This window comes from Nicotiana tomentosiformis, chromosome 8 (assembly GCF_000390325.3).
Source record: "Nicotiana tomentosiformis chromosome 8, ASM39032v3, whole genome shotgun sequence".
NCBI lineage: Eukaryota > Viridiplantae > Streptophyta > Magnoliopsida > Solanales > Solanaceae > Nicotiana > Nicotiana tomentosiformis.
The window spans coordinates 8,772,375-8,793,429 of NC_090819.1; the positions used below are offsets into that span (position 1 = coordinate 8,772,375).

General features: G+C 38.6%; 3 protein-coding genes across 3 annotated transcripts; 1 reads left to right on the forward strand and 2 right to left on the reverse strand.

Moving 5' to 3' along the window:
- Window positions 1-9,745: 9,745 nt before the first annotated feature.
- Window positions 9,746-10,489, reverse strand: LOC138897041 (uncharacterized). The gene is made up of 2 exons (XM_070182994.1): window positions 10,169-10,489; window positions 9,746-9,817 (listed from the first exon to the last, which is right to left on the reverse strand). The coding sequence occupies exons 1-2, from the start codon at window positions 10,487-10,489 to the stop codon at window positions 9,746-9,748; spliced, it is 393 nt and encodes a 130-aa protein (XP_070039095.1).
- A 15-nt stretch (window positions 10,490-10,504) lies between these two features.
- On the reverse strand, window positions 10,505-10,963 carry LOC104117799 (uncharacterized). The gene has a single exon (XM_009628908.1). The coding sequence runs from the start codon at window positions 10,961-10,963 to the stop codon at window positions 10,505-10,507; it is 459 nt and encodes a 152-aa protein (XP_009627203.1).
- A 3,128-nt stretch (window positions 10,964-14,091) lies between these two features.
- LOC104117796 (uncharacterized protein At4g26450) lies at window positions 14,092-19,358 on the forward strand. Its single transcript, XM_009628904.4, has 5 exons — window positions 14,092-16,663; window positions 16,832-17,021; window positions 17,197-17,251; window positions 17,917-17,970; window positions 19,059-19,358. The coding sequence occupies exons 1-4, from the start codon at window positions 14,829-14,831 to the stop codon at window positions 17,967-17,969; spliced, it is 2,133 nt and encodes a 710-aa protein (XP_009627199.1). The 5' UTR covers window positions 14,092-14,828; the 3' UTR covers window position 17,970; window positions 19,059-19,358.
- Window positions 19,359-21,055: the final 1,697 nt, after the last annotated feature.

Below are 21,055 nucleotides of genomic sequence, written 5' to 3' on the forward strand. Positions count from 1 at the left end.
CTTCATGAATTAGGACGACGGACTCCGAATCCCCTAAAATTTAATGGGCCCATCAGAAACGACCTAATGAACAATAGTCATCGCTTCGCTATGACTATTCCTCGTTTTTTGGCGTTTTACAGTCATAAAACAAGAATTCATGATGATTTCCGATTTTTCGTATGTTAATGTCTATACCATCATCATGAATTCGGGCGACGGGTTCCGAATCGCCTACAATTTTGTGGGCCCATCAGAAACGACCTAATGAACAATAGTCATTGTTTTACCGTGACCACTCTTTTTTTTGGCGTTTTATAAAACAAGAATTTATGACGATTTTTAATTTTTCGTGTGCTTTAGTCCATGTCATCTTCATGAATTCGAGCGACGGCCTCTAAATTGCCTAAAATTTTATGTGCCCATCAGAAACGATGGGCCCACCAAATTTTAGGCGATTAAGAGCCCGCCGCCCGAATTCATGAAGATGACATGGACATTAGCATACGAAAAATTGGCAATAGTCCTAAATTCTTGTTTTATGGTCTTAAAACGCCAAAAAATGAGGAATGATCATGGAAAAGTATTGACTATTGTTCATTAAATCGGTTCTAATGGGCCCACAAAATTTTAGGCGATTTGGAGCCCGTCGCCCGAATTCATGAAGATGGCGTGGACATTAGCACATGAAATATTGGAAAACATCTTAAATTCCTATTTTATGGCCCTAAAATGCCAAAAAATGAGGAGCAGTCTTGGCGAAGTAATGACTATTGTTCATCAAGTTGTTTCTGATGAGCCCACAAAGTCCCCGAATTCATGCAGATGTCGTGGACATTAGCACACGAAAAATCGGAAATCATCATGAATTCCTGTTTTATGGCCCTAAAATCTCAATACACGAGGAACGGTCACGTCAATGCAATGATTATTATTCGGTCATTTGCGATAGGCCCATTAAATTTTAGGTGATTCGGAGTCCGTCACCCAAATTCATGAAGATGTCATGGACATTAATTAGCACATGAAAAATCGAAAATCATCCTGAATTCCTATTTTGTGGCCATAAAATTCAAAAAAATAACGAATCGTCATGGCGAAATAATGACTATTATTCATTAGGTAATTTTCAATAAGCCCAAAAACTTTTAGCTGATGCTGAGCCCATCGCCAGAATTCATGAAGATGGCGAGGACATTAGCACACGAAAAATTAGCAATCGTACTGAATTCCTCTTTAATGCCCCTAAAATACCAAAAACTGAGGATCATTCATGGATAAACAATAATTATTGTTCATTAGGTCACTCCTGATGTGCCCAACACACTTTTGGCGATTTAGAACCCGTCGTCCGAATTCATGAAGACGTCATGGACATTAGCACACGATAAATTGGAAATCATCCTGAATTCATGTTTTATGGCCCTAAATGAGGTTCAGTAATGGCGAAGCAATGATATTATTCATTAGATCATTTCTAATAGGCCTACAAAAATTTAGGCGATTTGGAGCCCGTCAATTCACGAAGATGGCATGGACATTAGCGCACGAAAATTTTGAAATCGTTCCAAATTCCTGTTTTATGGCCCTAAAATACCAAAAAATGAGGAACGATCATGTTGAAGCAATGACTATTGTTCATTAGGTCTTTTCTGATGGGCCCACAAAATTTGGGTGATTCGGAGCCCGTCGTTCGAATTTATTAAGATAGCGTGGACATGAACACACAAAAATCGAAAATCGTCCTGAATTCCTATTTTGTGGCCCTAAAACGCCAAAAAATTAAAAATCGTTCTGAATTTCTGTTTTGTAGCTTTAAAATTTCAAAAAAAAAAAAGAAGTAACGGTCTTGGTAAAGCTATGATTATTATTCATTAGGTTATTTTTTATAGGCCCACAAAATTTAAGGCGATGCTAAGCCAGTCACCCGAATTCATGAAGATGGCGTGGGCATTAGCATACGAAAAATCGGAAATCAAACTGAATTTCTATTTTATGGCCCTAAAATTCTAAAAAATAAGAAACGGTTGTGGAAAAGAAAAGGTTATTGTTCATTAGGTCATTTCTAATGGGTTACAAAATTTTAGGCGATTCGGAGTCCGTCACTGGAATTCATGAAGATGGCGTGGATATTAGCATACGAAAATTAAAAATCGCAGTGAATTCCTATTTTATGGTACTAAAACGATAAAAAATGAGGAATCGTCATGATGAAGCGATGATTATTGTTCATTAGGCTATTTCTGACGGGACCATAAAATATTAGGCGATTCGGAGCCCATCGCCCCAATTTATGAAAATGGCGTGGACTAAAGCACACAGAAAATTGAAAATCATCCTGAATTGCTATTTTATGGCCTTAAAATATTTAAAAAAAAAAAAAAAAGAGGAACGGTCATGGTTAAGCAATGACCATTATTCATGTCACGATCCAAAATTTAACTAGTTGTGATGGCACCTAACGCAACCCGCTAGGTAAGCCAATTAACAACTATCCAATTTAATGAGATCAAATAAAAGATAAAATAACCGAACCTTAATACATTTTTCAAGGACTGGTAGTACAAATCATGAGCTTCAAAGATTTAGAGTTTACAAAGCTGTTATGAAATAAAGTACATCATCTGTCTGAAATATACATTAACAAATTAAAATTCTAAAGCTACCATGATCGAGAGGCAGCTATGACTAGAACGCAAGTACATCTTCAAATTCAGTTCCCGCCGTGCACAACAACATCAACATCCAACATCCGCATGCAAGGTGTAGAAGTGTAGTATGAGTACAACCGACCCCATGTACTCAATAAGTAACAAACCTAACCTTAGGTTGAAAGTAGTGACGAGCTGGGACAAAGGTCAGAGTCTGACACTAATAACCAGTAACAGTTCATAACAATATAATGAAAGTAACACAAGTAATAACTCTACGATAAAAATGCTCATCTCGTTCACAGTTCCGGAAAAATAGTCATTTGCTTTTCAAGTATTACAATAAAACTCAAATCTTTTGCCAAAATCACCAAAAATATGAGTAAGTCTGAAAACTGTGATTTTTCTTCCCAAAACTTTTTCACAGGTAAATATTTCATTATCAAATGGCATGAGGAAAGTACATCTATATGCCTATATGTCAATGTGTATGAGAAGTCATGAATGACGTGATACCATACAATATGAGAAAAATGCATCTCTATGCATATATGACAAATGCGCATGTTGAATGCGATACAACATAGTGAACAACCATATGCATACTCTTCGAGTATCAATCCACTCATTCCTCCCAGTCACCCAGTCCTCACAGTCACTCAGCACTCGCTCTCGGCACTCACACTCATTGGTACCTGCGCTCACCGTGGGTGTGCAGACTCCGGAGGGACTCTTTCAACCCAAGCGCTATAATAAGCCAACCATGACGTAAATCATAATAACATGTTGCGGTGTGCAGCCCGCTCCCATAAATATCACTCAAAAATAGGCCCTCGACGTCACTCAATCATCAATCTCTCCAGTCTCTCAGGCTCACAATGTCATGAAAATCAGCTCAAAAATAATGATGTGATGTATCGATAAATGGCGATAGAGACTGGGATATGATATGTAGATGAATGCGTATGACTGAGTATGTAATTTCAATATAAACAGATAACTCAACAGCAAAAATGACCCCAGTGGGTCCTAAAAGGATAAACATATAGCCCAGACATAGTTTCTAACATGGATCACAGCTCAATCAGTCTAGCATGTAGATATTTCATGGATACAAATGAGATTAGGTGACTACATAGTACCACAGAAATAACCAAGTCACAATTCACACGGTGCACGCAAACACGCCCGTCACCTAGCATGTGCGTCACCTCAACACTAAACACATATCACGCATATTTGGGGTCCATACCCTCAGCACCAAGTTTAGAAGTATTACTTACCTTGAACAAGATAAATCCAATACCGAGCAAGACAACGATGCTCCAAAAATACCATCCTACACGTACGGACCTCCGAACGGCTCGAAACTAGCCAAAAGAAACTCAAATACATCAAATAAAGTCTAAGAAAATAATTCCAATTGATAAATGTCGAATCTTTACTCAAAAGCCCAAAATCAACCAAGAAAATCAAACTCGGGCCCGCACCTCGGAACCTGAAAAAACTCACAAAATCTGACAACCCATTCAATTTTGAGTTCAATCATACTAGTTTCATCCAAATTCGACTCTGAATCGATCTTTAAATCTCGAAAATACACTCTATGAAATTTTAGACAAAATCCCCACTTTCTCTCTTGAAATCCTCAATCAAATGCCAAAAACAAAGATAGATTCATGAAATATAATAAAAATAAGTAGAGAACACTATCCCAATCCATATGGCAAAAATCGCTTCAAAAATTATCTCAATCCGAGCTCCATAGCTCCATAGCTCCAAATATGCAAAAATGTGTGAAACCTTCGAAATAGAGTACTTTATACATTGTTCCAGGGGTACCCTTCGCGATCGCAGCCACAAACCTTGCAATCGCGATTACAAAATTTTGCAGGACAATTTTTACCCTATGCGATCACGGCCATTTCTCTGCGATCATGATGAAGAACCTTTCATTTAACCCTTCCAAACTATTATAAGATAGCTTATAGTATATTAGCCATAACTTTTTGTACAAAACTCCAAATGATAAACAGTTTAATTTTCTGAAAACTGTACACAAAGGGCAACAACTTTTATTTTTAAATCATCTTCAAATTACTTATAGATTGCAAATTATAATTCCAAAGTCGGGTCAGTGCAGCAGAGATTTACTTCTATGCGATCGCGTGAAGGCTATCGCAACCATTTTTCCTATTTTTCTCTTTGCGGTCACAACTCCATTTTTCCTATTTTTCTCTTTGCTATCGCGACCAAATCCATGCTATCGCAATGTACACCCATGTAGCCAAAAATCAGCAACTAAAAATTGCCTAGAAATGGTCTGAAACTACCCCGAAACTCACCCGAGCCCCTCGTAACTCCGTTCAAACATACCAATAAGTCCCATAACATAATACGGACATACTCGAGGCCTCAAATCACGCATAACAACAGCAAAATCACGAATCGTACCTTATTCGAATTTGAATGAACTTTGAACTCTCAACTTTCAAAACTCGCGCTGAAACATATCAAATCAACCCGAAATGAACCCAAATTTTGCACACAAGTCCCAAATAACATAACGAAGCTATTCAAATTTCCGAAACCATAATCCGAGCCCAATATCATCAAAGTCAACTTCCGATCAAACTTATGAACTTTCCAACTTTCGCCAATTAGTGCCGAATCCTTCTAGGAACATCCAAATGCAAATCCGGGTATACGCTCAAGTCCAAAATCACCATCCGGACCTAACGGATCCATCAAAACTCCGTTTTGAGATCAAATTCATAAAAGTCAAACTTGGTCAACTCTTCCAACTTAAAGCTTTAATGATAAAATTCATTCTTCCCAATCGATTTCGAATAACCTGAAAATCAAAATCGACCATTCATATAGTTGTAATACATCATACAGAGCTACTCATGCCCTCAAACTACCGAGCAAAGTGCAAATGCTCAAAACGACCGGTCGGGTCGTTACAATTCATTAGGTCATTTTTTATGGGCTCATAAAATTTTAGGCGATTCGAAGCCCTTCACTCAAATTCATGAAGATGGCATAGACATTAGCACACGAAAAATCAAAAATCAACTTGAATTATTGTTTTATGGCTCTAAAATGCCATAAAATGAGGAACAATCATGCCAAAGTGATGACTATTGTTCAGTAGGTCATTTCTGATTGCCACACAAAATATTAGGCGATTCGGAGCCTGTCGCCCAAATTCATGAAGATGGCATAGACATTAGCATATAAAAATTAAAAATCATCCTGAATTCCCGTTTTATGGCCCTAAAATGCCAAAACCTGAGGAACAGTCATGGCGAAGCAATGAATATTATTCATTAGATCATTTATGATGGAGCCGCAAAATTTTAGGCTAATTGGAGCCCGTCGCTCAAATTCATGAAAATGGCGTGGACATTAACACACGAAAAATTAGAAATTGTCCTGAATTCATGTTTTATGGCCCTAAAACGCCAAAAAATGAGGAATGGTCACGGCGAAGCAACGACTATTGTTCGTAAGGTCGTTTTCGATGGGCCCACAATATTTTAGGCGATTCGAAGCCTGTAGCATGTATTCATGAAGATGGCATGGACATTAGCACACGATAAATTAAAAATTATCCTAAATTCCTGTTTTTATAACCCTAAAACATCAAAATATGAGGAAATGTCATTGAAAAATATTGATTATTGTTTATTAGGTCGTTTTTGAGGGGTGCACAAAATTTTAGGTAATTCAGAGCATGTCGCCTGAATTCACGAAGGTGGCGTGGACATTAGCACGCGAAAAATTAGAAATTATCCTAAAATCTTGTTTTATGGCCATAAAGTATTAAAAAAATGGAACGGACATGGTGAAGCAATGAGTATTTCTCATTAAGTCGTTTCTAATGAGCCCACAAAATTTTGGTGATTCGAAACTCGTTGCCCGAATTCATGAAGATAGCGTGGATATTAGCACACGAAAAATCGAAAATCGTCTTGAATTTTTGTTTTATGGCCCTAAATGCCAAAACGAGGAATGGACATGGCAAAATATTAATTATTATTTATTAGGTCATTTTTTATGGGCCCAAAAGTTTTTAGGTTATTCAGAGCTCGCCCGAATTTATGAAGATGTCATGGACATTAGCACACGAAAAATTAAAACTCATACTGAATTCCTTTTTTGTGGCCCTAAAATGCCAAAAAATGAGGAATGGTCATGAAAAAGTAATGACTATTGTTCATTAGATCATTTTTGTGGGGCCACAAAATTTTCGTCAATTCAGAGCCTGTCCCTCGATCAGGAAGATGGCATGGACATTAGCACACTAAAAATTGGAAATCGCCTTGAATTCCTGTTTTATAGCCCTAGAACACCAAAAAAAGAGGAACAATCATGTCGAAGTAATCATTATTTTTCATTAGGTGGTTCTTGATGGGCTCACAAAGTTTTAGGTGATTCGGGGCCCATCGCCCAAATTCATGAAGATGGCGTGACATTAGCACTCAAAAATTGAAAATGATTCTAAATTCCTATTTTATGGTCCTAAAACGCCAAAAATGATGAACTGTCATGGAAAAATAATGAATTTTGTTCATTAGGTCATTTCTGATGGGCCCATAAAATTTTAGGCGATTCGAAGCACGTCTCCTGAATTCATGAAGATGGCATGGACTAAAGCACACGAAAAGTTAAAAATCGTCTTAAATTCCTATTTTATCCCCTTAAAATGCCAAAAAATATGGATGTGTCGTGGAAAATTAATGAATATAATTTATTAGGTTGTTTGTGATTGGCCTATAGAATTTTAGGCGATTCGGTATCTGTCGCACGAATTCATGAAGATTGCGTGGACATTAACACACGAAACATTGGAAATCGCACTGAATTCGTATTTTATGGCCCTAATATGCCAAAAAATAAGGAACGGTCATGGCGAAGCGATGACTATTGTTCGTTAAGTCATTTCTGAAGGGTCCTAAAAAATTTAGGCGATTTGGAGCCCGTCGGCTGAATCCATGAGGATGGCGTGGGTATTAGCGCACGAAAAATTAAAAATCATCCTTAATTCCTGTTTTATGGCCCTAAAATGCTAAAAATGAGGAATAGTGGTGAAGCAATAACTATTGTTCATTAGACCATTTCTGATGGACCCATAAAATTTTAGGCGATTCAGAGCCCATCGCCCGAATTCATAAAGATGGCGTGGACATTAACACACGAAACATTGGAAATCGTCTCGAATTTCTGTTTTACGGCCCTAAAACGCAAAATATTAAGGAACCATTATGGCGAACCGATGACTATTGTTCATTAGACCGTTTCTGATGGGTCCAAAGAATTTTAGGCAATTCGGAGCTCGTCGCCTGAATTCATGAAGATGACATGGACATTACGAAAAATTAAAAATTGTATTGAATTCTTGTTATATGGCCCTAAAATGCCAAAAAATGAGTAACGGTCATGGCGAAGCAATGACTATTGATCATTAGGTAATTGTTTATGGGCCCACAAAATTTTAGGTGATTCAGAGTTCTTCGCCCGAGTTCATGAAGATGGCGTGGATATTAGCACACAAAAAATTGGAAATCATCATGAATTCCTGTTTTATGACCCTAGACCATACCCCTACCTAAAAGGTAGAGAGGTTGTTTCCAATAGACCCTCGGATCAGGAAGGGTAATAAGAAGAAGTGGATAGCAAGAAAGGAAGAAAGAGGGAAGAGAAAAGAAAAAGGGAGATATAAAGGATAAGTAGTACCAAATACTAGCAACAAGAGATACAATACCTGAGGCGAACAAAACTACATAACGTAATAAAAATCTAAGAATATGAAGGGACAAGCGTGCTACTAAGACTATCGGTGAGCAACTAAAAACTACCCACTAACCTTCTACTTTAATCCTTGACCTCCACACCCTCCTATCAAGGGTCATATCCTCAGTAAGCTGAAGCAGCACCATGTCCTGTCTAATCACCTCTCCCCAGTACTTCTTAGGCCTACCTCGACCTCTTCTCAAACTCGCCATGGCTAATCTCTCACACCTCCTAACAGGGGAATCAATGCTTCATCTCTTAACATGTCTGAACCATCTCAGCCTCGACTCTCGCATCTTGTCCTCCACAGAGGCTACTCCCACTCTGTCTCGGATAACTTCATTCTTAATCGTATCTCTCCTGGTACGCCCACACATCCATCTCAACATCCTCATCTATGCTACTTTCATCTTCTGGATGTGGGAGTTCTTGACTGGCCAACACTCAGCTCCATATAGCATAACCGGTCGAACCACTACTCTATAAAACTTGCCCTTAAGTCTTAGCGACACGTTCTTATCACATAAAACACCGTAAGTGAGCCTCCACTGCATCCATCCTGCTCCGATGCGATGTGCGACATCTTCGTCAATCTCCCCGTTACCTTGGATAATAGACCCGAGATACTTAAAACTCGCTCTCTTGGGGATAACTTGAGCATCAAGCTTTACCTCTACGTCTGCTTCATGGGTCCCGTCACAGAATTTGCACTCCAAGTATTCTGTTTTGGTTCTACTCAATTTGAAATCTTTAGACTCCAAGGTCTATCTCCAAACCTCCAACCTCGCGTTAACTCCGCTTCGCGTCTCGTCAATCAACACTATATCATAGGAAAATAACATGCACCAAGGCACCTCCCCTTGGATGTGTCGCGACAGTACATCCATCGCTAAGGCAAATAAAAGCGGGCTAAGAGTCGATCCCTGGTGCAACCCCATTACCATAGGAAAATGTTCCGAGTCCCCACCCACAATCCTCACCCGAGTCTTAGCATCATCATACATATCCTTAATCATCCTAATGTACGCTACCGGAATGCCACTAGCCTCCAAACACCTCCACAGGACCTCCCTCGGGATTTTATCGTACGCTTTCTCAAGGTCAATAAAAACTATATGCAAGTCATTCTTCCTCTCCCTATACTGCTCCACTAATCTCCTAACCAGATGAATCACTTCTGTAGTCGAACGCCCCGACATGAATCCAAACTGATTCTCGAAAATAGACACACACCTCCTCACCCTGGCCTCCACCACCCTCTCCCAAACTTTCATAGTGTGACTCAACAGCTTGATACCCCTATAATTGTTGCAATTTTAGATATCACCCTTGTTCTTGTAAAGCAAAACCATCGTGCTCCACCTCCATTCTTTAGGCATCTTCTTCGTCTTAAAAATAACATTAAACAGCCCAGTGAGCCACTCTAAACTTGCTCTCCCCGAGCTCTTTCAGAATTCCACCGGGATTTCGTCTGGCCCCGTCACTCTGCCCCTGCACATCTTACGCATCGCCCCTTCTACTTCCTCTACCGTAATCCGCCTACAGTACCCAAAATCCCGTCGGCTCTCGGAGTGCTCCAACTCACCCAGCACAATACGTCTACCCCCCTCCCCATTCAACAGTTTATGGAAGTATGTCTGCCATCTTCTCCTAATAAGTGCCTCGTCCATCAATACTTTGCCATCCTCATCTTTGATGCACTTGACTTGGTCTAAGTCACGGGCCTTTCTCTACCTCACCTTGGCCAACCGGTACAACTTCTTGTCCCCGCCTTTGCCCCCGAGCTCCTCGTACAAATAAGCAAACGCCGCATTTTTAGCCGTCGTAACTTCTAACTTTGCCTCTTTCTTTGCCTTTCTGTAACACTCCCGATAAGACCATTTTTCCTCCTCGTTTGTACTCTCTACTAGCTTCAAATAAGCAGCTTTCTTAGTTTTCACTTTACCTTGGACCTCTCCATTCCACCACCAGTCCCCTCTATGACCCCCGGGAGAGCCTTTCGTGACCCCTAAGACCTCTCTAGCAGCAACCCTAATGCAATTCACAGTCATGAACCACATACTAGACGCGTCCCCCTACTCATCCAGACCCTCATAGCCAACAACTTCTCCCCTAACTCCTGAGCTTTGTCCTTGGTCAAGTTGCCTGTACACCGTCCTCTTTTTCCTACTCCTCTTGATCTCCAGATCCATAACTAGGAGCCTTTGTAGGGTCGTGAGGTTCTCACTTGGGATGACCTTGCAATCAGTGCACATACCTTTATCGCATTTCCTGCCGAGAAGATAAGCAATCTGAGTCTTGCCCATTGAATTCCGGAAAGTGACCAGGTGTTCTTCCCTCTTCGGAAAACTTGAGTTAGCAATAACCAAATCAAAAGCTCTAGCAAAATCCAACAGTGAATTAAATCCCTCATTCCTATCCCCAAAACCGAACCCGCCATGCACATCATCATAACCCCTAGCACTAGCCCCAATATGGCCATTGAAATCTCCGCCAATGAACAGCTTCTCTGTGTGCGGGATACTACGCACCATCTCGTCCAAATCCTCCCAGAATCGCTTCTTGACCTCCTAGTTCAAACCTACCTGAGGAGCGTATACACTAATCACATTTATAGTAAACCCACCAACTACAAGATTAATACTTATCAACCTATCATTTACCCTACTAACCTCGACCACGAGCTCTCTAAGGTCCCTGTCAACTAAAATACCTACCCTATTCTTACCCCCAGCGCTTCCTGAGTGCCATAATTTAAACCCGTCTACATCTCGTGCCCTAGTACCCTTCCATCTAGTCTCCTAAACACACGCTATGTTGATATTCCTCTTCTGAAGAATCTTAACTAACTCTATAGACTTCCCCGTCAATGTCCCAATATTCCAAGGTCCAACTCTCGTCCTAGAGGCTTCCTTACCCCCTTCCCACCCCTGGACCCTACCCCACCCCATCCGAGGACATGACCTTACTCTCATATCGTTCACTACCGCCACTATAAGCAAAAGATATTAGGTAAACACTGTCACTAAGAACAAGTAGCGGGAACGAAAGACTACAAGCCTAGGAACCCGAGAGCAAAAAATAACTCAAAGGCGCTACTACGAGAACAGTAACGCGAGCATGCACTAGAACAGTGAATATACCATGTCTAAGAAACTACCCATATGCAAACAAAGAATTAAAAGGTATAGATGAAAACTTAAGCTTAAAACACTAGTAGAAAAGATAGAAAAACAAGCAAATGCTGTCTACCAAAACAATTAATCCAACTACGGGTTACCGGCAAGGAAACCAAAACTAATAGAAGTGTACACAAACAAAAATTGTCGGCAAGGCAACGGTAAATAGATGTGTGCAAATACAATACAAGAAAGATAGAACCTGGATTACAGTCGAGGATGTCCGGACGCGCTTCCCAATCCGCTAAATTCTGTTTCTCCTTCAAATTCTTTGTATTCAAGAAAATGGAGAAATGGCAAATGGTATCGAAGAAGAGAAACTTATCGACGCAATCTAATTTAAAAGAGGAAGCGACAGAAGTAGATGTTGCTGGTGGTTGATTCGGTGGTGCAGTGACGTTCGATTGCACCCGATACGCACGCCGGGGAAAAGATATCAACAGACTAATTTGATAAGTATTATCTCTTTATACGGTAAACAAATGCGTGAAAAAGGTCCAAAATTACAGGCTGCTCCTTCTCAATCTATCAAATGCACATGTGTAATTCTCTATTTTTTGGCGGAGATTTGGTATCGCCCTTCCTTTCCGACGACGGGATTACGGTAGCCGGCTGAAGGAATTTTGAATTACTAAGAAGATAGAATCCGACTTAGTGTAAATTCAGTGGAATTCAAGAAAAAGATTCAAGAAATGGGAGTTCAAATTTGAAGCGTTATCTCAGAAATAAAAAATCAAGTAACCCGTCCAAAACTCAAGTAAATAAAAGTCAGCCTTTTACAATTCCTTTATCAAGTTCCAATATGGTTTAGGCACTTAAATTACAAGTAGGGTGCAAACATCACAAGTATAATATGATTTGGGTCCTAAACTACCCGACATAAGCATAATTAGTAGCTACGTACGGACTCTCGTCACCTCGTACGTACCTAGCCCCCCACAAATAGAAGCCCATATTAATTCAATTCACCTATGGGGTTAATTACCCCTTACAAGGTTAGAAAAGAGACTTACCTCGTCTCAACGCTTACTTTCCGGTCCACAATTGTGCTTTAAGCCTTCAACTCGGTGCCAAACGACTCGAAACTAGTCAAATATTATATAAAATAGTCAATACATGTTCAAAAGTTCATATCCTAACTATTAAAGTGATTTCCCAACCCTAATTGAAGAATTCCTAAATTCACCCTCCCTCGGGCCACGTGCTCGAATTCCGAAAATTTTTGAAGAAAGTTATTGCCCATAACCTCATGAACTCAAATATATGATATTCAGTAATTGGAGGCAAAACCTGAAGTCACAATAAGCATATGGGATATGTGGAAAATAATTACTCCTTTATTAAGCCAGCTAAATTGAATCAATTTTAAGATCTTTCACATATTTCTTTGATATTTATATATATATCTCAAATACATTATTTAAAAATATGTACATAATTTTTTAAAGTTGTGTATTCAAAGGTATGGGGTACACACAGAACAATTTGTTTATATATATATATATATATATATATATATATATATATATATATATATATATATATATATATCACATCCGTTTCAATTTATGTAAACCTATTTTCTTTTTAGTCAATGCCAAAAGGAATGATCACTTTCCTTATTTGGAAACAATTTACCTTTATGCAATGATTTATAGCGACACAAAATATATATGTCTCATTTTACATCATAAATTCAAAAGTCTTCTCTCTTTTCTTAAACTTCGTGCCCAATCAAATAAGTTCACATAAATTAAAATAAAGAGATTATATATTAGTGGTTGACGCGATAAACACGTATCTTAAAACTATTGTGAATTAAATATCGATTACCAGTGCAGTTTAGCAGTCAACTAAGCGAGTAAGGGGTGGTTTGGTAGGAGGTATTAGAAAAAATAATACAAGCATTAGATCTATGCATTACTAATACCTTATTTGATACATTTTTTCAACCTGTGTATAACTAATACTTGTATTAGTTATACATCATACTTGGTATTATCCTATGTATAAGTAATGCATAGAAAATCATGGCATTAGTAATACCAAGGCTATTAATGCATGCATTAGGTTGGTTAAAGACAAAATTGTCCTTAAAGTCCCTTAAAGCTTGAGAATATGGGGGGCATTTTTGCAAACAACTATTTTTCTTAAAAATTATGCAATGCATTATAATTTTAATACACCACACCAAACAGTAAATAAGAAATAATATCTGCATAACTAATGCTTGCATTAGTAACTCATGCATTACTAATCCATGTATTACTAATACACCTTATTCTGCACTATTCTTATACAACATACCAAACGACCCCTAAAAGTTATAAAAATTTAGCACACATCATTCATTAAAAATACGAAAATTCCTAAATAATTTCTTGTCTGTGAAAAAATAAAATAAGAAATCATATATGGTCTATATTTTTGATAGTACAACAATATCTTGCGGTCCGTCTCTTTGACACTATTATAATATCGACCCTCTCTTTTTACATTAAGGCATAAAATTGGATCCTCCTTTGGCTCTGCTTTCAATAGTCCAATCTAAAATCTCCAGCACACAGTTAATTAGAGTGTAAACAATTTCTTTAATCTTTTGACAATCGACTTTGTCACTTGGTATGATTGTGTCCTGGATCTAATCTCTACCTAGTTGATTTCTTTGACCAGATCAGAAATTGCAAAAAAAAACAAAAAAAAAAAACAAAGGAAATCATAAACCCTAATGGATTTAATCAGTTTATATCTTAATTTTCGTATGGAAATTGCAAGGAGGAGTACCATTTGATGATGATGAAATGGATCTGAAACCCTAAACAATAACGATTGAAGCTTTGCAACTCAGAGAAACCCATTTGCTTCATTTCCCTAAAGGTAACACTGCTGCTGCTAAATTCTTGATTGCCACTTAACAGATCTGTAAAGATTGGATCTTTGACCTTATTGACTATTTAGTTTTAGTTCGGTTTTTAAGTGACCTATGAATTTGGAACAAGAATAAGGAAATATACTTGTTAGCTTTCTGAAAAAAGGGTTATAGACACAACAATTGTTGTTTAGCTTGTGTTTGGTTGAAGAACTGAATCCCTTATAAGTACAACTTGAATTGGTGAAGAAGTACTGAAACCTTGAGAAATTCTTCAACCCCTTTTGATCATTTGAGGAATTTGGAAAGAAATATACATTTTAAAGGTAAAAGGATCCAATTTTTGGAAAAATGCACGCCAGGCATCGGAGTCCGGTAGCTGGGTATAAGTCTAGTTCAATGGGGATGGGTGGTGTGGCTACTGCCTCGCGGGTTTCACCAGAAGGAACAGCGAGAGGTCGTGGATTGCACAACTTGGAGTACAGAAACTATAATCGAGGTGGATTTGGGCGTGGTCAATCGAAGCAGTTTGGGTTTCAGCAGCCTTCGCATGGAAATGACCTTTTCATGGAAGCTGGACGGTTAGCAGCTGAGTACCTGGTTTCCAAAGGGCTGCTGCCACCGAACGCTCTTTCAGGGAAATTGCCAAATGGTAACTTAAAGAGCCCGGTTGGGAATTTTCAGGGATTTAACCGACAAGATGTTGATGAAGGTCGGACATCAGCTCTTTCACGTTTCGAGAGTGCTGTAGGTGATAGGAGAATGTTTGCTGATGAACATAACTCGGTGGGTTCAAGAAATTATATGAGAGGAAGGAGAAGAAATGAATCCTTTAGAAATTACAGCTCTGAGATCAACCAAGAATTGCAAAGAAGTGGGTCGTCTGTTAGAGCCAGGGCCTACACTGATATGAATGGTCAAGATGTCGCTTTCCCACGTGATAGAGATGAACAGCAAGTGGCTAAAGATAGTAATGAGATGTTACCTAGTTCCCTTCTTCCAGGTAAAACAAATCCAGATATAGAGAGTACAGAGGAGTCAACGGGTGGTGATTCAAAACCTGCCTCGGGAGATTCTGCTAAAGAGACAAGTCTCATCAACACTGGAATTGATCTCCCATCAGAGGTTCAACCTGAACCAAACGAGAAAACCGATGACATTGAAATGTCCGAGAAAGAAGCTGATCCGGTTAATCTTCCCAATAGTACTGACGGTTTGGAGAAAACAGCTGGCAATGAGGATTTAGAAGTAAAGTTGTCCAGCGAAGAACATAACCAGACAAGCATGACTGCTAATGATTTACTTAGCTTATGCAGGTTTGGAAACGTTCCCACAAGAACACGTTCTTCATTGACAAACAGAGATTTGAAGGTTTGTCATGATTCTGTTACTGTAGATGAGAATGCTCATGAGGGCGGGCTCCCTAAGGAAACTGAAGTGCATTCCCAAGACATCCCTGTGGATGTGAAAAGCCTCAATTCTGATAAATTGAAAGCGCCGTCCACGGAGGAAGAATCATGTCTTACTTATGCCATTAAGCAGTTGAACGAGACAAGTTCCTCATCCTTTCGTGAAAGTACATTAATGAAGAAGGAAGAGAAATTAGAGGGGCTAACTGAAATTGAAAGTGGCAGTTCTATAACCACGGGAAGAGGTGAGAAAAGAGAGTTGGATGACGATGACAATTGTAAGGGGGGAACTAAGAGACCTAGAGAATTGGCTTCATTAAAAAGTGCTTTCTCAGATGACTTTCTGTACTGTTCTAATTCAGTGGAAAAACAGCTGACTTCACAGGAACCAAGGACATCACACGGAGAGCCAGTAATGTTTCTGTCTGAGGAGAAGAGATTGGTAGACATCTCTATGATACCCGAGGGTGATGTGAGGCTAGGCAGTGACTTCACGGAAAAGCAACTTTTGCCGGCTTCCTTTAAGACTTTTGATCTCAATCTTATGGAAACTTCTGATGTGAATGAACATCATGATGCCAATTCTGTTCATATCTTCCCTGTGATTGCTGAAGGTGTAAAACAAGAAGCACCGGTTGATATGCATCTGACCATGAGTAGTAACTCTAATGCAAGTAAATATGCTAAATCTGGCTTTGATGGGAGAGACGTTGAGGTGATTGATTTGGAAAATGATTCTGAACAAGAAGAGAAGGCTTTCAGTAATCCAGAGAGAAGGTTAGAGTACACCTCCAATTTACTTATCTTTTTTTTTAAAACTTTTTCTTTTGTTCAGTTCATTTGTTGAATTAGTTATTGATTCCATCTTCATGTTGATTTAACTGCTTTTGTTGTTATCATTTTAAAAAAAAAAATCCCATAAGATGGTTGTTGCCTTTTACACAGGTCTGAAGTTGTATTCAGTGGAACAGATGGTTTTTCTAATAATGCGCATAGTACCAACAATATACCCAATGCTCAGGACGGTTATGGACTTATGATTTCGGAATTACTTGGGAATGATATAGCAAACTGTTCTTCTCTACCAGAAGATATGAATTCTTTGCACAATGATATGGGCCTCCATAATGGAGAGGTACTAATGCCATAGTTTTCATAGTGAATTTTTCGCACTGATATTTGTACAATTTTTCCATTTTACGATTAGTTTTCTCTGCTTTACTTACAAGTGAAAGTGCAAAACCTCCTGTTGAATGCTTATGAAAACGCCTTGTTGTATATTTTCTTAATCACTTTTCTTTTTCCTTCAGGGCATGCTTGGTGACGATGATTCAATATATATGTCCTTGGGAGAAATTCCGATAAGTATGCTAAAGATCTCTAAGCAACACTTTTTGAATCTGAACTTTGTATTGAGTTGTGTGTGTGCACGCACCTGTCCATGGTTCTGCCATGATCCTTACCTGTATCGTACATTCATTGATGTTTTCGCTATTCATTTTTTTTCTGATTACGCGTATTATAAAACCATGTTCCTTTGAGCCCCCGGGGCTTTGGTCTAATGGTAAGAGCACAATGCGTGATGTCTGGGTTAGGCGCGCGTCATGGGTTCAAATCCTAGCCATAGATTAAAGCCTGGTGTTTAAGTGGAGAAGGGTAGAGGGGTGAACCCATTATCCACCGAGTTTAGAACCGTGTGCCATTGGCCATCGGGGATTTCTCGGATATCAAAAAAAAGAAAAATAAATAAATAAAACCATGTTCCTTTGGTAAGGATAGTACATTAGATTTGTTTCATTTGTTGATTAAGTGGCTTGCTCTACTTATGAGGACTACGTTCTTTCAAAATTAGGAAAAAAAACACTATTGTAGTTTTCTTAGTTAGCAGATTAATGTTCATCTATATGGCCATAAGCATGTACAAAAATGTCTGTTCTTTTCTGCTCCTCTCTTTTGATGGATGAGAATTAAGATAACAGGTATCTGTGGTCTTCCTTCGTCTCTAAGTATGCTGAATGTATTTGCTGTAGGCTTTCTGACGGGCTGGGAGCAGCCGACACAAGAATTTGGGAAGCCATTTTAAGGTGCTATTACCCAGGTTTTCTTGAGATGTATTATCACAAAGTTTTCTTTATGCTAAGCCTAATGTCAGTTGTCAAATACTAGCTCTTTAATAGTGCAACTTTTGTAACATTGTATGCCTTCGGCAAGATCTTGCTTGTTTCTAGCATATGGACCCTTCGCCCTTCCCCCCCTCCCTGTTGTTGGAAGTTAGGCAACAATGTGGTTTTCTTTTACTCATTTGCTGTTTCACCTCTTGTTTGAATTGGAAAATTCTTCTACTTTGTTGAAAGCTTAGTGGTCAACTACTTCCTTTATTGCTCTGCTGTCTATACATTTGCTTGCAAAAAAAAATACATGTCATCAGAGGGATTGAAAAGCTATACTGGAAGATTTATAGTAGTGTTTGGCATACAATTAACTTGGTTCGGTTGATGGAAACTTTTCGGGGTCCAAATTGAAGCCTGACTTAGTCTGACAAAATTGTATCAGTTGTTGTGATTCAGTTGTATTTAGTTTTAACCAAAATAAAAACAATCACTTTGCTCCTGAAACCTGTTGATTGTTAAAGCAGATTCAACAAAAAAGGCTCTGGACATTGCATCATAACCTGTGTCCAGGGGCGAAGCTGAGACCGAGGTGTAGGTTCGGTTGAACTCAGTAACATTGATCCAAACTCTGTATTTGTTAAGAAATCTATTTAATATTTACAAATTATTAATTTAAGATCTAATAACTTAAAATGGCTAGAATCCGAAACCCATAAGTTTCAAATCTTGGCTCCGCCTCTGCTGGTTGTGCCACGCCTTTCTTTTCTTTACTTTGACCTCTTATGATTTACTTTATACTTCTTGACAAATGTAACCTCTTAGTCATGGAAATTAGGTTAAACTAGAATGGTTTAAGTTATGGACTCGTGTATGTACATGCAGACATCATCACGTACTCTTTAAAACATTTTATCCTGTTGACTGCATCGTGGAAATTGCATTACTTGCTTGTTTTGTTGATTCAAATTTGGACGAGTGAATCTTTGGGATTTGACTGGTCATTGAATAACATAGATCTTTGAATCCCCTTCTAATCTTTCTTTTCTTCTCTTGATTTCCAGTTGCAGCCTCTTATTGGATTGCCGTCTTATGGAGTTGAAGTTCTCTTTGATTGTTAAACTTGTAATGATTTCATAATAAGTAGCTCATACAATCAGAGTTAAACATCAGAGTTAGTTCGCTTGGAGCAGTGCTCGGATCTGTGACTTAAAACATTATACACGGAACTTGTAGTACGCAATTCCATTCTGAAGCCAATGTAAAGTTCTCAAAATCCTATCTAGAAATGGGCCAAAAGTCTGACATGAGTGTTGGATGAATCGAAGTTACGTTTTACCTTATGATTATACCTTGGTGACAAAGGGTGAAAGCTAATGAAATGAGAAATGTGGCAAATGCAACACTTTCACCAAGTAGGAAGAGTAAAGACGAGATGAAACCTAGAGTTTCAGCATCTTACTTTACTAGTTTCATTTCTGTATGATAGTCACTCCTACTCACTCCCCCCTTTCTGGGTAAAAGTAGAGTGAGCAACTTCTTTCTAGCTCTGGGCAAGCTGGAGCAAGAGTTCTCCGTGGGAATATCCGGCTATCTCCTACGCTATACATCATATATATATATGTGTGTGTGTGTGTGTGTGTGTGTCCAGAGGAACTTTCTTTTTGATAACTTACTGAGAGGAAAAGATAGTGCCTCTGATTCATATGAACTTATCATTCTTTCAGGGGATTATATGATGTATAGCTTGGTTTTTAGGCAAGATCATGAGCTGGTTTATGATTTTCTAGCACGAGACATAGAAAAAGAACTTCAAGTTTAACAAGTGTTATCCTTCGCTTGCCTCACGGGCAACACTTTTAATTTTTGACCTTGAAATTTTGCGCATAGGGCAAGCGGGGCTCAAAAACTAAAGAGCACCCCAAAAGTGTCATATTTCTGCAAAAGTTGGGATTATTTGCATTGAATGGCCTGGTTTGAGGCAACTCTTTGAATTTTATTGTTGTTAGCTCAACAACAATTACGCTTCAATCCCAAACAAGTTGGGGTTGGCAATAAGAATTCTAACATCTTTATTTAAGTTCAATTCATATCGTCATTTAATCATGCTGCCGTTAGCTCAGTCGAATGCAACAAAATTTAAATAGGCCTTAAAAAAGGCCACTTGCGCAAATGCCCTGGAAAATCGAAAGGAAGAAGGAAAAATTATCTTAACTCGTAAATATTTGATAGCCTATCAATTTACTCCCTAGGACCCCAATATCGAAAACCATATCTTCTTTTCTAACAATCTCAAACAGAAGATTTCATGGACGATCTCGATTGAGAATCATCAGATTTCAGGTTCAAACTTTAGCGGAGGTGAAAATATTAGCCTATTTCTTTCTATCTATCCAAGCTTTAGTGCTTAAAGTTACCCGCTATCTTTGTTGGTGAAATAGGAAATACTCGTGGACTTAGTCGAGGTATACACAAACTAGCTCGGATGATTATTAAAAAAAAATAAATCCATCAATAATAGAACACTCCAAGATTTGACCCCCTACCCCCACTTCGATTATTTTGCACTATCATTTTCCATTTTTTTTCCTCGTCAACACTAGCGTCATGTGGATTTCCAGATCATCAGCACACTACGTTGTCCCACTTGGTTCTCATCTCCTTATTAAAAGTTGTGGCTCTCCCACGTTCCACCCAATCCTTTCTCATTTCATCTCACCCATTTATTTGTCTCAATTCTCAAAATTTTATATAATTCGTTTCATGTTATGTGAATGTAATTGTACACGACTTTAACACGTTGATTTGGTTTAAATATTATAAAGGGTAGCTAGGTGCACTAAACTTCCGCTATGCACGGGGTTCGGGCAGTGGCGGAATCAGGATTTTCATTAAGGGAAGTCAAAACATAAAGAAATAAACTCATCAAGAAGTTAAGAGTGTCATTATATAGTATATATACATATTTTAAAAAAAATTACCTAGCTATGCAGTGTAATTTTCAGGCGAAGGGATGTCAGTTGACACCCCTTTGGTGTATGTGGCTCCGCCACTGAGTCCG

What these genes read in the sequence shown, in the direction of transcription:
- LOC138897041 (XM_070182994.1), bottom strand. Translation starts at nt 10,489, where the DNA reads ATGTGGTTCATGACTGTGAATTGCATTAGGGTTGCTGCTAGAGAGGTC. An exon ending in AGTTGTACCGGTTGGCCAAG is followed by an intron (nt 9,818 to 10,168) that starts GTGAGGTAGAGA and finishes GTTATTTTTAAG; the next exon opens with ACGAAGAAGATGCCTAAAGA.
- LOC104117796 (XM_009628904.4), top strand. Translation starts at nt 14,829, where the DNA reads ATGCACGCCAGGCATCGGAGTCCGGTAGCTGGGTATAAGTCTAGTTCA. An exon ending in TTCAGTAATCCAGAGAGAAG is followed by an intron (nt 16,664 to 16,831) that starts GTTAGAGTACAC and finishes CCTTTTACACAG; the next exon opens with GTCTGAAGTTGTATTCAGTG. An exon ending in CTTGGGAGAAATTCCGATAA is followed by an intron (nt 17,252 to 17,916) that starts GTATGCTAAAGA and finishes TATTTGCTGTAG; the next exon opens with GCTTTCTGACGGGCTGGGAG.
- LOC104117799 (XM_009628908.1), bottom strand. Translation starts at nt 10,963, where the DNA reads ATGGTGCGTAGTATCCCGCACACAGAGAAGCTGTTCATTGGCGGAGAT.